Below are 15,487 nucleotides of genomic sequence, written 5' to 3'. Positions count from 1 at the left end.
AGCAGCTTGTTCCAATGCCTGACAACCCTTTCCATGAAGAATGTTTTCCTAATAGTCAATCTAAACCTCCCCTGCTGCAACTTGAGGCCATTTCCTCTTGTCCTATCACTTGCTACTTGGGAGAAGAGACCAACCCCCTCCATGCTACAACCTCCTTTCAGGTAGTTGCAGACAGCGATCAGGTCTCCCCTCAGCCTCCTTTTCTCCAGGCTGAACAGCCCCAGCTCCCTCAGCTGCTCCTCATCAGACTTGTGCTCCAGACCCCTCACCAGCCTTGTCACCCTCCTTTTGCACTCTCTCTAGTATTTCAATGTCCTTCTTATGATGAGGGGCCCAAAACTGAACACAGGATTCAAGGTGCAGCCTTACCAGTGCCGAGCACAGCGGCACAATCACTTCTCTAAAATCAATTGTCCTTAAATCAGTTTGGAAAGTTCAGAACACAAATATATTCCTCAATTCATAACTGTAACTGGAACAAGAGCTAAATGAGCTGAGTTAGGCCAGCCAACAGATCTCCAGTCAGAAGCTACATCCAGCCCACACTATTGCAAAGTTTGTCTCCAGTACAACAGTTTCCAATGAACTGATTCTTTACATACTGTATTTCCAAAATTTCCTACCTCTGAACAATTAGAAACCACGTACAGTTGCCATATTAAACTATTTTTTTATCATCCAGTCCTCCCTGTAACTTACTGGAGAGCTAGGCCTTTGGCATGATGGAAATTCTTTTGGTAGAAACACCTATCAGCAAAAGCTGTTCTCACTCCTAACTACAGCATCACAGTTACAAACTAATTTCAAAACATGAACATTTTCATTTTTGCAATTAGCTCTCGTTGTTGTAAGTGGTACAATCATCTAATCTAAAAAAAAAAAAGACCCTCATTAATTACACAATAGTCCATTCTTCTCTATTTTATCTTTTCCACAAGCATTTTTTCACTATTTCTAAATTTATCTCACAAAGATTTGACACCAGTTTAATGACCTTTTTTACAAATCCCTTCACCCCGCTTTCTGTGAATCCACATTTAGTGGTCAATCCCTAGGTCAATGATTACAAATCTCTGAGGCTTATACTTCACTGGTGTAGTTGCAAAACTGATCTGCTGAAATCTTACTCTTAACCAGTGTCTAAGAAACAAATTACCTAAAGCATTCTCATCTCTGGTGTTGACCTACATAATAAAAGTAAAATGCTTCCAATGTAATGTTCTCAGACTCTACCCTGATTTGGCTATACGACCACTTTCTTGTCCCTACTTTAAAATTTGAGAGTAACTCTTTTCAGCTTTTTCAGATTTCCCACTGAAAATCTCCTTTGACAATAAATGCATTGGCTTCTCTTAAAATCAGAGTTTGTGTGCGGACCTGAGGAAGTAATTTCTTCTTTTTTTTTTTTTTTTTTTTTTTTTTTTTTTTTTTTTTGTATCAGTAGAAAATAAAAGCCCTACTGACAGACTGTGTATTGAGTGAGTATATAAGGACAAAAGCAAAGACCACTAATTACTGGGATTTACTAAGTTGGCTTTGACTTACTACCTGTTCCAAGTTTGCAAGTATTAGAGCACCACCGTTTCCATACTCTTTCACTTCTAAAACTTAAAACTAAAACCAGTCTCTGGTCTCTCATTTCCTGCCATGGTTAAAGCAGAAGTAAAATACCTTCTAATGGAAGAAGTTTTCAGAACAATGCTGGATCACTTTCAAAATAGAAAAACAAAACCAAACCAAACCAACAGCCACCACACACAAACACTTCCATCAATAACATTTGTTTCATTGTTATTGTACTTATTTCTCAGCAATTCTTTTTGTACATCTTAGCTTCATTTCAGTAAACAAGAAGGTGCTATCAACTACATGCATGACTATAAAGCACTCTTTAAAGACTGAATTAATCCTCTACATTTTGAGGGAGAGTTCAGCACAGCCCTGGAACTTGTCAAGCTACAATAGTCCATGCACCTAGTGCCTTCTCGTCATGCCAAAATACCTCATTCATTTGGCAGCCCTTGCAAGGGAAGACTGGGGATATATTCCTCAGAGAAAACTCTGGGAGGACAAAGAGAACTGCTTTGTTTCATTTAACTGACTTAGTTTCTTACCTATAACAAAGTGATCACTACTACTGAATTATAATTGCAAAACTATCATCATTGGGGTATTTTATAGTTGCTCTGCATATATTTTTATTGTTCTTGAAAACTATTAAAATCTGAAAAGAATGCACAATTCTTTCTGTTTGTCTTAATTTGCCTCTTAAAAACCCATTCCCATGGAGTAAATAGTTTCCATATTTTTAATAGACTACTGACTGAATCAACTAAAATACGCATACAGATTTTTGTCACTGAAGAGAAAGCATATTTGAGTCAGAGAACTGATATAAATTTATGCAATTTGAATTAATAAACTTCAATATTATTGCAATTAGCAAATAATTTTGGTGGGGTTTTTTTGGTTGTTTTATTTTTTTTTCATTTATGACCTCTATTCCTTTAAAAGATTAATTTTCACCAAAAGTGAGAATCAGCCTGCCCTTCAACTATACGTCGCCTTAGTTCTATATTTTTTTTAAACCAGTGGGCTCCAATGTAGGCAAGTTTAAGACAGCTGAATCTTTAGCATAATATTCCTGTGTTGTTTCTTAAATTTTAATGTTAGAGAATGATGAATGGCATTTCCCACATGCTAAATAAAGTTAACTTGCCATTGTTTTAAGACTCTTCTAGATGGGAATGGAAGTGCATAATGGAAGTGCATAATGGAAGTGCGATCAGCAAATAAAGCAAATGTACGTTATTATACCATTACATACTATCCACCAGAGAAAAACAAACTCCCTGTCCAGTCTAAACCCCTCCTGGCACATCTGTGAACCATTCCCATGTGTCCTGACACTGGATACCAGGGAGAAGAGCTCAGCACCTTCCTCTCCACTTCCTCTCCTCAGGAAGCTGTAGAGAACAATGAGGTTGCCCCTCAGCCTCCTTTTCTCCAAACTAGACAAGCCCAAAGTCCTCAGGTACTACTCACAGGACATTTCTTCCAGCCCTGACACCAGCTTTGTTGCCCTCCTCTGGACGCATTCAAGGGCCTTCACATCCTTCCTAGATTGTGGGTCCAGAACTGCACACAGTGCTCCAGGTGAGACTGCACCAATGCTGAACAGAGCGAGACAATCACCTCTTTTGATGGACTGGTTGTGCTGTGTGTGATCCCCCCGGGATAAGATTTGCCCTCTTGGCTGCCAGGGCACACACTGCTGGCTCACGCTGAGCTGCTGTCAACCAGCACCCCCAGACCCCTGTCTGCAGGGCTGCTCGACAGCCACTCCTCTCCCAGTTTATACTTGGGCCCAGCGTTGCTCTGCCCTACATGCAGAATCTGGTATTTGGACTTATTAAATTTCATCCCATTCATCATTGGTCAATGCTCTAATTTATCTAGAACCCTCTGTGAGGCCTCTTGACTCTGAAGAGAGCTAACAGCACCTCCCAGTTTGTTATCATCCACAAACTTGCTAATGGTGCATTCAGCTCCTGCATCCAGATCATCGATACGTATATTGAACAGAAGTGGCCCTAGAATCAAACCCTGAGAAACAGTGCCAGCCAGATGTAGCCCCATTCGCAACTCTTTGAGCTCTGCCTTTCAGTCAGTTCTTCAGCCAGTACACTGTGAACTCACTTCATCTCACAGCTGGACAACTTGTCCAGAAGGATGCTGTGAGGGACAGTATCAAAAGCCTTAATAAAATCCAGAAAAACTACATCCAGCACATTCCCTTCATCCACTAGGTGGGTGACCCTATTGTAGAAGGATACCAAATTAGTTAAACGGGACTTACCTTTTGTGAACCCATGTTGACTGTACCTGATGATTATTCTTTAAATATCTTTCAATAGTACCCAGCATAATTTTCATAATTTTTCCAGGAACTGAGGTTAGATTAACAGGTCTGTAATTTCCTGCGTCTTCCCTCATGTCCTTCTTGTAAATCGGAATAACATTGGCTCGTTTGCAGTCAGCAGGGACCTCTCAAGACTCCCAAGGCCTTTGGTAGACGATCAAGAGGTGTCCTGCCATAACATCCACTAGCTCCTTCAGAACTCTAGGATGAATGCCATCAGGCCCCATGGACTTGTGAACATTCAGCTGATACTTAATCAGTATCCTTAAAATTTCAGCGTCCATAAATGGAAAGTCACTGTTCCTACACTCATGGTCCTCTGACTCAGGGGACCGGGCAGCCCGAGGTCTATTAGTATTATTAAAGACTGAAGCAAAAAAAAGCACTGCGTGCTTCTGCTTTTTTGTCATCCCTGTCAGTCAGACAACATCCTCAAGTATTGGTCCAATGATTTCTTTAGGCCTCCTCTTGCTATTAACGTAGTTTAAAAAGCCCTTCTTGTGATCTGACACAACACTGGCCAGTTTCAACTCTAATTGAGCTTTGGCCTTTTGTGTCTTCTCCCTGCATATACAAACCACAGCTCTGTAATCTTCCCACAAAGCCTGACTTTGCTTCCAGGGATCATACAATTTCTTTTTCCTCTTGAGCTCCACGAGGAGTTCCGTGTTCAGCCAAGTTGGTCCTCTGGCCTGCTTGCCTGACTTACAACATAGTGGAATTGCCTGCTCCCATGCTTCTAAAAGGTGATTCTTAAAAACTGACCAGCACTTTTGTACTCCTAAGCCTTCAAAAGCATATTCCCATGTGCTCTGCCTAATAGCTCCCTGAAGAGCTCAAAGTTTGCTCTCCTGAACTCCAAGGTAGCAATTCTGCTCTCCTTTTTTCTCATCACACTGCAAATTTAAAACTCAAACATTTCATAAACACTGTGGCCAAGACAGCCGCCTACCATCACACTTCCCACGAGTCGTTCTCTATTCATAAAGAACAAGTCTAGGAGGGCATCTTTACTAGTTGGCCTACTGAGGTACTTGTGACAAGAAGTCAGCTCCTACAAACTTCAAGAATTTCCAAGACCTGCAGTATGAAATTCCCAGTTGAGGCCTGGGAGGTTGAAATTTCCCATAAGGACAAGAGCTACCAATTCAGAAATTTCTTCTGATTGCCTACAGAATAACTCATCAGTGCTTACATCTTGGCCGGGAGACCAGTAGTAGACACCCACTACAACATCTCCTTTGTTTTCCAGCTGTTGAAGACTGGCTTACTACTTCGACATACTCTCATTCCAGGTACTTGGCCAATGATTTTCCTCAGATCATGCATCCAATTGTCTTTAAAACCACAGTATCAAAACACGTCTTGCTGGTATATTAATTTAGATTACTGATTATAAGTGTAGGTTTAATACTTTTTGTAATACAAAATCTAAACGTTAATGGGATATAACAATTTTTCTTTACCCTAGCTTATGTCATAACTGTGTTATCACTTGAACTTCCAAACTTTGTAGTTCTACAGGTAGTGACTGTATCAACAGAGATATTGAATGTATAAAGATATTATCATTTTTAAAGTATTCAGCAATAAACAATTCAGCTAAATTCCTACTCTATAAAAATTAGATTTATTACTTCTTTTTAACCTTGTTTCAGAAACTGAGCATTTAGAAAAATTATGCTTGTTTTACTGCCTACCTTTAACAGGCCTTTTATCGATGAGGTTTTTCAGTCTAATTATCTGGGGTACCAGTTAAAGCTGTTTCTTTTTTCTACTTTAAATGGTGGAAAACTTGAAAGCTACTGTTTATACAACATTTTCCAGATCTTTTTCTTTGAGATATTCTGCAAATTCCTTCTTCCCCACTCTAATACTACCTTGTCCTCAGGCAAACAATTATTCTCTTTAAACTTATTCACTAAGTACCCCTTACACATTTAAGCAAGATAATCCAAAATTATTCCCATTGCAGTGTCTGCAAATTTCAAAATTATTCAGGAAGAGACTACCTCTTGAATCTAAGGTATTGGTTTCACTTATGCAACCACTTTGATGGCAGGAAAGAGGGACGGTTAAAAATTTGTAAGGCATCCATGCAAGAGAACCAATAAAACTCAGCCTTTCCATAACTCCAGGTGAACTTTTAAGATGCTGGAAGATGTTGATAGTTGTAAGGGGAAGTATGCTAGGACAGAAGTTATTGATTAGGGTGCTGGAACTCCTCATATCTCCATTTTTTCTAAAATGACTCATAGCAGATTCTTAATGTGAATGTTTTTGTTATATCAGGCCCTGCAAATTTGTATTTCACTTTGAAAACAATATTAGCCAACTAAGAAACAAATATTCACTTAGGTTGTCAGAGTCATTTTACTTTAAAAAGCCTCGATTTCTTTATAATAGGGCTTTTGCAGCTGGGTGGGGAAGGAAAGCACACAGGAGGAAATGAGGCCAACAATCCCAAATGAAATATAAAGCATTTTGATATCAAAATTAGCACAAAAGATGTCAAGGTCATGAGTAGAAGATAACTGGATTCATGGATGTCTGACGTAATATTTCCATTTGAAACTGAGAGCCAAGTAGATCACCAGGCAATTTAGAGCACCTCCTATGCAATTGCCATTTGGAATGTTTTGTTGTAGTTAAACACCACCACCTAAAAAGCATCGTGAAACAAATGAAGCCTCTAATAGCACAACAGCATTACTGACTTTCCAAATTATGAGCTTACTGTTCTGGTCAAATATCGAGCCCAAAGTTACTGAGTGCCAGTGCTGACAATACTGGTTTCAATGTTAAAGCCTGTTAATGACTTAGTCATAGAATCACAGAATGTCCTGAGCAGAACTTCTCCTACAGTCTCTGGAAGAAGCTAGATTTACAACCTTACTTGTGAAGGATGAATTTAAAACCAGACCATTCATTTTCTGTTGCAAAAGCAAGAATACCGATATCACCCATCAATTCAACATAACAATGCTACTTTTAAAATTAGCCCGTATATGGGCTAGATAATTTGGTGTTTAAGGAAAGAACCTCTCCATTTCCATGCATGCACCTTGCCCCCTTTTTGGTATGCTTACAGCTTGTTTACAATAAAGCATTTTAGTCTCTCTTACTCTGCAGTCTCAAATGCCAGATATATCCAGTTGACTTTAGCTTTAATCTGTGTCTTTATATGAGTCAGGAAAAGGAGAGGTTGTTGCAGTCCCTCACCCAAAGAGATCTGCATTGAAGGTTCCCCCTTTCCTGTCAGGTGACTGATTGTCACAGCTCAATATAGCTGTATACATCTGCCCTAAACCAGTAGACGCAGGTCTCATGCAATCATAGAACCATAGAATAGACTGGGTTGGAAGGGACCTTCTAAGCTCATCTAGTCCAGCCCCCGTGCAATGAGCAGGGACATCTTCAACTAGATCAGGTTGCTCAGAGCCCTGTCCAGCCTGGCCTTGAATGTCTCCAGGAATGGGGCATCTACCACCACTCTGGAAAATGTGTTCCAGTGTTTTACCACCCTCACTGTAAAAAATTTCTTCCTCACATCTAGCCTGAATCTCCCATCTTTAGTTTAAAACCCTTGTCCTATGTGTGGAGACCCACCCAAGGAGGACAAAGAATTTCAACAGCAACCTATACAGACGCAAGTCCCCTGTTTGTAGCTAGTTACCTGGCTTTGATACTGCCATTGGTGAACAGCAGTTATAAAACACTTCGCACAGGGTGCAAAGCCTGCAGAGGAACTGCATACACTTCAAAATAGTAAGCCTGCATTAAGTTCCAAGATGTTGTGGTTACACTGCTTTTATAGTTCCCAAATCAGCTTGCTCTGGGGGAAGGTACAACTGCAGTCAAGGCTGAAAAACAGATCCAAAGACTTCTTGCATCAGGTTTGTTTTCTGTTTTTCACTAAGGGGGGAAGTAAGGTCAAGGATGGAAAAAAAAAATGCTATCACCATTAAGTTAGAGTTAATTGCAATATAGAAGGAACAGATAACTGCCTTAACAGATAAGGGAGAGTCTGATTTGTAGTACCTGACATATGCATTGGACAATTAGACTCAAAATCTGTCTATCAGTACTGGCTTATTTCAAAACATGGTTAGTTAGCTCACCTCGGGATACCTGTCTCCAGATGTGCAGTGATATTTATGACATACAGCTGCAAAGCTTCATCTAGTCAAATTTAGCAACAGCTGTAGAGCTTAATCTGTAAAGTTTTATCTATTCAATTTAGCAATAGGTGGGAATAGTGTGTCTTCCATGCCTTGCATCTGGTCTGATTACAGGTGGAACTTTAATTATTTTAACTGTTGTGCTTATAATGCTTATGCCTTCCCATGCAAAGCTTAGGCACAAAGATGGGAATGTTTTGTCCTGGAATCTGTTGATATTAATATTTTTCTTTGCAACTCACTGTAATCACTTTGGCTGTAAAAACAGTGCAATATTACTGTTCAAATATGGTTTAAAGAATCTCCTCTCTGACATATGACTCCGAATACTGTCATTCAAGTTGTCAGGACACTGAGTGAAGAGACGTTAAAGGGAGAAATGTAAATGCCTTCAGAGCTATGATTCAATGCGAAACATTTGGAAACAATGGGAGGATTAGTACTTGTGGCTGCCTTTAGAAAGTGCATTGACACTAGAAGTGGAACAGCTCAGGTATTGAACATAATTCTTAAATGAGCAAAAAGGTTTGTACTTTAAAAGTACCAGCTAAGAAAGCATGAAGAAACTTCGGCACAGAAAGAATGGTTTCATTCTTTTCCCCACACAAGCTAATAGTGCTGATCCAAACTGGCAAATACAACAATAGAAAATTTCTAGGCAGAAATCAGTACCTGGAAAATCATACTATTCAATATTCACTTTTTGCCAGTGGTACAAAAAGACTTCAGTTATTCCTGAATAACTCTTGGCAGACTGGATCTCTGATTTTTTTTTTTCCCCCTAACAAACCCATAATTACATAGTATAAAAAAAAACAGAGGGAGCCAAGCACCACCATGTTAATTGTTTTGAAGCATGCTAATGAATTCAGTGTATCCTCAGAATCGCTTGCGTCATGTAACATCTTCTGTCAAAGCTGTCATCCGCTCAAGCAAAATGAAATACATTCTGGAAATGTCTGTCTTGAGACTGAAACCATAAGCTTCACCAACAGGTCACTCTCTCTTTTGATTGCTTTCTGTAGTAATAACGTTTATTTCTAGGGTTCTGGAGACCTTGTGATCTTGCACAGAATTCATTAAGGAAAGGTTTTATAAGCACCTGGCTTTTCTCCTCTTTTTAAACACTTTTTGGAAGATGTGTTCTAGTAATAAATACAATTCGTAATAGTTGAGAACTACTGGGATATCAATGCAGGATCTCTACAGGATACAAGAGGTATGTCTTCCAATTATTACCCTCCTGAAGGAGGTGAGTTAGATCTCTCCCATTTCACCAGTGCATCTCACAGATCCCAGATACTTTCTGTTAAAACCTTCAACTTCACGTGAAACAAATTTATGAGTGATTATTTTTCTCTTCCTTCCTCCCCTCTCCCATTCCATATACAACTAAAAGCACCTATTAAAATCCTTTTTACTGTACTCCCAGAGTAAAAGACGAGGTTAAAGAATAGGAGTAGGAACTCATAGTACTACTACAGTGACCTAACAGTTTAGCTGAACAGACAAGTGCTGTCATTCCCTTGGTCACACTTAAAGTACTGCTCCAACCACGGTCTTGAGAGGCCTGATGAGAAAGATGTATGATTTGAGAAGCAAAAGAAGCGCGAAAAATCTGTTAGCCTCAAACCCCTCTACATCAGCCTAGAGGGAGTACAACTGCTCCTCTCTCCTTTTTGAACTCTTCCCTTAAATGTTGAATTTGTCCAATGTAGAACAACTGCCAAATAAAGCAAAGCACGGGGAGCACATTGGCAAGGAGGTGAAAGTTTAGTTTCAAAAATAAAAAGGATAACGTTTCTACGATAAATGACATAACTTTCTTACATAACTATGTAAAGACCATCAATGTGAAAATAAAACAGCAAAGCTGCATTTAGGTTCATAGAGCTCAAGATGCCAGTTCTGTTAGATCTATACCAGTCTTTTCTTTCTATAGGTGTACATAAACTCTATTCAGATTTGAAAGAATTGAACACCAACTAGCATGTTTCTAGTAAGAACAATTTAAACAAAAAAAAATTTCCTTTTCATACACACAGAAAAACATTAATTGCTGAAGAAAATTACACTCTGAAGTATTATTTAAGTGAAAATTACAGGGCAGTTGACACAGAATTCCCAAGGACATACATCTGTGTATGACTAAGGATATAAAACAAGATCTCATGTGACCTTTCAATCATCGACATAACGATTAGCCTATAATACTGCTAGTCTGCTCCCAGCTCTCCCCAACTCTTATTAAAACCACCCTTTCAGGACACATTTCTCTCTCCCTAACAGGCAAATTCTTTTGTTGCCAAGAAAAGCAAGCAAGAGAGAACCGTATGAAATAACGCATACGTTGTACTGCGCGTGAGGAAAACCAAGTGATTAGCTTACAGGCATGTTACCACCAGGTGCAGTGAGCAGCAGAAAATACAGGCAGAAAAGGGGCACGTAACAAGCTGACAAAAGCTGGGAGCACAGCGTAACCCCCCAGATGAAGCCGCAGGAGCGGCTGTAATGAGACGCTGTGGGATAAGCCTGAGCAGGCTGCTGAGTACCCGGCACGTGGCGGCTTCACCTCTTTGGCTGCTGGCATTGTCCAGCAGTAACTCCACTTCTACCCCACCATCCTTCATACAAAGCATGGCATTTTAATTCATTTTGCTTCATTCTTAAAAATATTTAAAAATCCATTGAAATGGAAAAGTACACTTGTTTCATATATCAAGAAATTGCAGTGGGATGCTATCTTTTATCTGCTTTATTTTTTTTTTTTAATCATTCCTCCCTTTCCCTTTATTCATAGCACCTAGACCACTCAAAATTCCTCTTTTCTTCTGCATCCTATTATTGAGCTCTGGCTGCACTTTCGGCAGTAATTTGTGGTTTAACAGCTTATTGCAAACAATTTTCCACTATTAATAGTTTCTGAATTGCTTTCTTACAAGAGACAGTAGCTGAAAATCCCAACACCGATGTAGAAACAGCAGGTTTCTGGTTATGGGAAGAGTTACTTATCAAAAACTACCCCTTTTCCTTCCTGTTTTCTCCCTCTCCCTCTTTTCGTTCTTTCCACTCTAGCATTTCTCATCCTACCTCACCTACATCCCTACGGGAAAACAAACAAACAAACAAACATCCATCTAAGCTTAAAAAAAATTATTCTGTATCCAGAGACACGTTTTGGTTGGCAGCACCTTGATCCAGACTTCAATGTATGTTATAGTGGTCATGATTAAATATCCTAGTGAAACATAATATAACCATTTTAGCTCTCAAATACTGCTTCCTTTTCTTGGAAAAATGTTTTTTAAAAGTACTGGCTTTAGAAATCTTTACCCTTGTTTTTATGGATCCAAACCTCATTTAGGCAAAAGCCGGACAGAGATAGCAAGTAGCATCCAGAAAAAAGTTAAGGAAAAAAATCCCTCCTCCTTACTTCCAGTTAGCTTCTAGCTGAAGAGTACCCAGAATGATCATTTAAAAACCTGTTCCAAAGATTAATTTAAAAATCTGAACTACAGATAATGTAATCAGAAAACGGGTTTGAAAATGATAATTCCAATTCCTTTGAAGCTTTCCAATTAGAAAAAAATACTTATAAAATCATTTCATAAAAACTGTTTAATGCAGAGTAGGGATATATTTAATACTTGGAGCGTGGCAGCTAAAAATCAAACAATATACTCTCATTTCAAAAATAGCTTCGATTATTTCCAAACAATTATAGTAAGTTAAACAAACATAGCCAGACCCACAAAAAATGTAGCAGAAAAATGCTTTCTTTGATGAACCAACAATGCAGCCTGGCTTGCTTTAGGGCTGTAGAGCAGCATATGCCTGCCCAGTGATATTAATCTAAAAAGATGCTTATCGGCTGGGTAGAAGGATTTGCAGACCCAGCATAGAATCAGGTAAGGGACGAAATGTGGAAAGGAAGGAAAGTTACAGTAGAAGAGGACAGGAGAGGGACAGGAGAGTCCCAGCATCGTTAAGTCAGAGCCTATAATGGCTCATGCACTCTCCAGACAACTCTAAAATATTTTAAAGTAACTTAGAGGATTTAGTTTGCTACTTCCTATTCAAGCTGTCTCACAAGAATTTTTATAATTACTGAGAAAATTGATATTACAAAAAATGAGCAGAATCTAATCATATTTACACCCACCTCCTCCCTTAATCTTCAAGATCTAATCTTTCTACAGCAATCTGAACCAGTAAACATGAAATTATAAAACAAACAAAACCAAACAAACCCCGCAAAAACAACTCATATGAAAGTTCTATGGTTTTGAAATCCATTTTCTACTTATAAATAGCTGCAGAACTCACTAGCTCTTTGACATCTTCATGACAATACATCAAAACCCCCTGTGTTATGTATGAAAACAACATCATTCACCCTATATTTCCTGATTCCTTCTTAGAACTGTTAGAAACCATGATATTTAAAAAAATTCTGATCTGATAGAACTCAGGAATGAAAACCTTAAATGGAAAGCTATTCAAGTTATTTGATTAATTTAGCACACATCAACGCTTAAACAACTTTTAACTATTTTTGGAAATGGAGCTCGATACTGTATCAAATCAACAAAAATATGTCATTATGTTCAAACTTAATGAAAGAAAACATAAACATACTAAGATTAAAGACAATATTTAAAACCACAGATTCCGTTTCTACTGTGAGGTCATCTCTCAAAATATCACAGTGATTGCTAATCAAATCCTTTGCATTACTGCAGTTGCAGCACAAAATGAAGTCAGATAAATGTACTTGCAATGATAACTCTTTCATTAAGATTTCTGCCGTGAGACTATCAAACTCTATAATGTAACAATTTCCAGTACTCAGGTTTAATCAAGTGAGACAAAAATGTTGGAGGTACTCCAACTGTTTTACAGCTTAGGGCATCAAGGATCCTGAGATCGCTTCCCAAATGCTGTCAGACGCTACATCTCCCAGACTTGGAATCCTGGCTTCCTTGACACTCTCCTACTGACCCCAGGAAATTCCACTCCAGCAACTCTATGTCCTCCTCAGCAGAAGAAAAATGCAGAAGCACATCCAGTCTGTGCTCTTTCGAAGATTCATGCATCAATAATGATTTTAAATGAAATATCAGCTTTTCAGGATTTAATTACACAGCACCATAATGATAAGTTTTATACATTCCTGACTGTTTTAGTCAGCAGGATTGTTATCTGATGGACACAGAAATGCCTGCTGTTCATGTGTGACAACAAGACTTAACAGCATAAAGATGACAAATGGCTAAGAAAACTCTGTAATCTGAAGGGAAGAAAAAAATCTCTGTATAGGCTACAGACTTCTCCTTTGAGAAATTTATTTTAAAAATAAATCCTATTAGTGGACACATTTCAGAATTTTAAAATTTCTTTTTTTTACATCTGAAAACAGATCTCTTTGAAGCAAGACTATCTAATCACTGCCTCAAACTTGCAATATAAATACTAACCTTGAAGTATCACATCAAAATGGTAAATCAGAAGTGCTGCTTTATGCACAAATACATTTTCTTGTTCTCACAATACCAATGACTATTTACAACTTTCAGTGTTTTCCACAGCTGATTTACTTGAGTAAAAACTATTAAAAATATGATACCGGTAACAGCTTTATATTCATGAACTTCTACATAAAAAACTCCTCAGATCAGAAGTCAGAAACTAGAGGTAAAGAAACAGATTTTAATTTAATCTTCCAAAACTTGTCATGTTTTTGAAAGAAAGTGACCATTTATTACTTGTACATATAAGAGCTTATCTCAAGACTGGTGGACAAAAAAGGATTTGTGGTTTATGCATCTAATTTAGAGACATAATTAGAAAATTATCTCACTGTACAGTTCGCAGAGAGCAGCTGCAGAAGTTTCTAACTCCTGCCTGTTGCCATTTGATATATAGAGAGCCCCGATTTATAACAAGGCAGCTCAGAAGTCTTACCTGAGTCTGCTTCATTGCCCGTTCCATCCTGCGAGTGCTTCCTTTCTCAAGCTTGGTCCGAAGGAGCAAGGCTGATGTCTGAATGGCCCAGAACTTTGGCTGAGACAGCAAGCACTGCAGAGAAAAATAACATTTTTTCGTTATTTCATTTTAAAAGACACTGAAGACAGTAAAGTTTTTAACAGTGTTCTCAAGCATGAATGCTCTTTCCTATTCTGAGAGGCAGGTACGTGGCTGTAGTACATATTTGGTGAATTGAAGGCTGTACAGATTACCTGAATCTATCTTCAATATAAAACGTGGCCATCAAAACTATTTCCTCCTTCTCAGCTCCTGCAGCTCTGTGTGTCTACATGTACCCATATGGTGCATACACCGACCCGCACAAATTAAAATGGCTACTCGGAGTGAAAGGAAAACAACGAATTGGATACTGAGCAGTCTGGCTCAGCTTTCTCCACACCTGCGTACCGGATGCCTGTAGACAGCAGCACAGACCCTACTTAACACCGAACAAAACCAGTGCTCTCCTGGCCTCTCCTCATATGCAAGGTGCTCCAATGCCTGCATTAACAGCACCTGCACGTTAAATAGGCCAAAATGACTAAGAATCTGAAGAACATTAATTTAGGGCTTGCCATGGCTTGAGAGTAACAGGAAGAATTTTTGATGGGTAGTAGATGTATAGGGAATGAGAAATAATCTAGGTAAAAAGCTTTCCTAAAGAGATGGTAGGTTATCACCTGGAACGCCCTGCCCTGATGCCAGGATCTTAGTGCCAGTCTCCAACTACTGATTTTTAGGAAAGCCCAATAGGAGATATGTAGCCAACACAACTTCTATATCCCTTAATAATGTACAGACCGCCTGGATTCCTTCCATTACAGTTTCAGACGAAGCGTAACATTTTTCTTTTAGATATTCACTTTGAAAAGGGAGACAGCATGAAAAATTCCTTGCTAATTTTATTGACGCTACAAATATGATCCCGCTTTTCTGAGAAAATAAATTTGTCTATAGATATTCGTAAACTGAAGAATAAGCCCCCGTGGTCTTATTCTTTCCTCTCAAAGATCTCTCAAAGCATTAAAAAGTATACTTTGCTTGTGGTTTGTGTGAAATGCCTGACAAATTTCTGTCATATTGTAATGTTTTTCTTTTCCCTAGTGTTTTCACAAGAAAGGAAGCAGAAAGAAACAAGCTAAAACAAATTTGCTCCAAGCAAAATTACAATGGGAAGAGAGGCGATAGCAAATGAAAGCACAAATGATAGCAGCGTGAACACATGTGCCGCAACCAAACATTTCAATGTCAGGTGATTCTTCCTCTTGTGACCAACAATCTCCGTACTGATCCCTTTCACGACTTCTACTCAGTATTACATTAAGAAGTACCCAAAGGCTTCGATACCATCCCCTAC

General features: G+C 38.7%; 1 protein-coding gene across 1 annotated transcript in view; it reads right to left on the bottom strand.

The window, feature by feature from the left end:
* Positions 1 to 15,487, bottom strand: part of TTC27 (tetratricopeptide repeat domain 27) — a 125,177-nt gene that overhangs the window by 47,702 nt on the left and 61,988 nt on the right. The window contains exon 10 of the mRNA XM_065631646.1: positions 14,068 to 14,181. Coding sequence (XP_065487718.1) covers positions 14,068 to 14,181 — 114 coding nt within the window. The remainder of the gene's footprint in view (positions 1 to 14,067; positions 14,182 to 15,487) is intronic.

The sequence above is a fragment of the Caloenas nicobarica genome, chromosome 3 (assembly GCF_036013445.1).
Source record: "Caloenas nicobarica isolate bCalNic1 chromosome 3, bCalNic1.hap1, whole genome shotgun sequence".
Lineage (NCBI taxonomy): Eukaryota > Metazoa > Chordata > Aves > Columbiformes > Columbidae > Caloenas > Caloenas nicobarica.
The sequence above is the reverse complement of the archived record's forward strand: the minus strand, read 5'-3'. Positions and strand labels throughout refer to the sequence as shown.